At 36.5% G+C, this 2026-nt stretch overlaps 1 protein-coding gene across 1 annotated transcript; it reads left to right on the top strand.

Annotated features, from left to right (window-relative positions):
• Positions 1 to 428: 428 nt before the first annotated feature.
• On the top strand, positions 429 to 1345 carry LOC130676149 (acanthoscurrin-1-like). Its single transcript, XM_057482173.1, has 2 exons — positions 429 to 885; positions 965 to 1345. The coding sequence occupies exons 1-2, from the start codon at positions 489 to 491 to the stop codon at positions 1105 to 1107; spliced, it is 540 nt and encodes a 179-aa protein (XP_057338156.1). The 5' UTR covers positions 429 to 488; the 3' UTR covers positions 1108 to 1345.
• Positions 1346 to 2026: the final 681 nt, after the last annotated feature.

The following is a 2026-nucleotide window of genomic DNA, read 5'->3' as shown; positions in this document are numbered from 1 at the left end:
TAATAGAGAACTTTTTAATTTGATGCTTAATGAGAACCGGATTATTTAAGTATCATAATAATTATCATCGTAAGCGGATGCTGAGCACAAGATTGTCACCTAACAACAACGGGTATTGCAGAATTAATTGCCGTAGACTGGAACAGATACACAGAATGACCTCCCCCGGTCGTAACAAGTGATTGGTAAGACGCATTAAGTTATTACACGTATTGTACTATTCGTATGTCACACCTTAGCAATATACGTCAATGACAACTGACACAATTACAATGAGTCCTGAGTGACTTATTTTTGATAAGTTCACAGCAAGACATAGGCGAGAATAAGAATGTTTGGCGTGTCCTGCCCCGCCCTTTAGGAAACCCGTGATAGAGGATATACCACGCAATTGTCTCACTATAAAAGCTGACGGGATTTCTCTAGACAGCATCATATCACCAAGTGTCTTTGACAAAGCAGTAGTAGAACTCAAAACTAAAGTAATCATGAACAAAATCGTGATCCTTCTGATCGCCAGTGTTGCGTCAGTTGCTGTAGCAGCGCCATCTGGTCTTCTGTACGGCCACCACGGGGTTGGTCTTGGTGGTCCCGTATTAGGGCCATCAGCACTTTCTGGGCCTGTTGTTGGATCTGCAGCACTTGCTGGACCCGCTGTTGGACCACAAAGAATATCCGGTGCTGTCGATGGTGGCGCTGTTGTAACTGGATCAGTTGCTGGACCATCTGTTGTCTCTGGTAGCGTCGTCGGTGGCACTGCTGTCGTGGAACCTGGATATGGATTCGCTGGCTACGGATTAGGACACGGTCTTGGTCTTGGTCTTGGTTATGGAGCTGGACATGGTCTTGGTCTTGGTTATGGAGTCGGACATGGTTGGGGATACGGTAAGACGATTTCAATTCTACACTATAACGATACTCAGAAACAAAATTACTAAATATTTGTTGCTATAAATTTTTCTAGGTGCTCACGGAGCCGTACTTGCTGGACCAGCAGTAGGACATGCTGCCATTTCTGGGCCTGTATCACTGCCAGCTGTAGTAGCCGGACCATCTGGTAGCATCGTTTCTGGATACGGTCATGGATTGGGTCACTGGGGACATTAATTTATTACTTTGTTGACCTATATGGACCACGAAAAAAATGTTGACTGTTACATATTGACCTCACGCTAAATAAATGCCATGATCTCTTTTATATGTTCTTTACCGCAATTACCTCTTTTTATATGGTCTTCTGTATTCTTATATTTTGTGTATATATATAATTATACATTTTATATATGTTTAAATACAATTGAAATTAAAACAGAAATAAATGCATAACTTGAGAAAGAAAAAAAAATTGTCTTGGTTTTTATTTACGACAATAATCATCATTGCTTGATTACGATGATAGTTTTATGATAATGATTCTCATTGGTGATTTTTTACAGTAATTTAAATGGAATACCCCCAAACTTTTATGAAAAGTTTCATTTTTTAAATGTTTTTTGAACATTCCAAAATCACTTTCGGGAAGGGCTCTTATTTTATCTTCCTGCAAGTATAAAAGCTATTAGTGCGTTGAAAAAAAAAGTTGCCCTAAAATGGCACACCCTAATATATATATATATTCTTATATCTTATTATTATATATATAAGATTATATAGATAATCTTAAAATCGATCAGAAGACTATTTTTTTTATGAGCATGACATTAAAATAAGAATTATTAGAAAACAATGCGGAATTCGAAAAAATTTTATGAAAAAAACTTCTAGGGAATAAAATTGTCTACAAAAAAGGTCCAATGATATTTTGTAATAAGTCTGATAGTTTCGCCGGAAAAGTAAGAAAATCTCAAAATTTAATATGAATTCGACTTCAATCTCAAATAACTATTGAACAAATAGATTCCTCAAGAAATGATAAGAATCTTTTTTTGTAGAGCATTCAATTCTCTACAAAAATATGTCTGCCAATTATTCCTATGACGCATCGTTAGCTACTTATAAAAATCAGAAGACGTAAAAAAAATTTTTT

Source organism: Microplitis mediator, chromosome 10, assembly GCF_029852145.1.
Source record: "Microplitis mediator isolate UGA2020A chromosome 10, iyMicMedi2.1, whole genome shotgun sequence".
Taxonomy (NCBI): domain Eukaryota; kingdom Metazoa; phylum Arthropoda; class Insecta; order Hymenoptera; family Braconidae; genus Microplitis; species Microplitis mediator.
The sequence above is the reverse complement of the archived record's forward strand: the minus strand, read 5'-3'. Positions and strand labels throughout refer to the sequence as shown.

Excerpts from the sequence above, each read along its gene's own strand:
- LOC130676149 (XM_057482173.1), top strand. The coding sequence starts at position 489 with ATGAACAAAATCGTGATCCTTCTGATCGCCAGTGTTGCGTCAGTTGCT. Across the intron at positions 886-964 it reads CGGACATGGTTGGGGATACG|GTGCTCACGGAGCCGTACTT; the intron begins GTAAGACGATTT and ends AAATTTTTCTAG.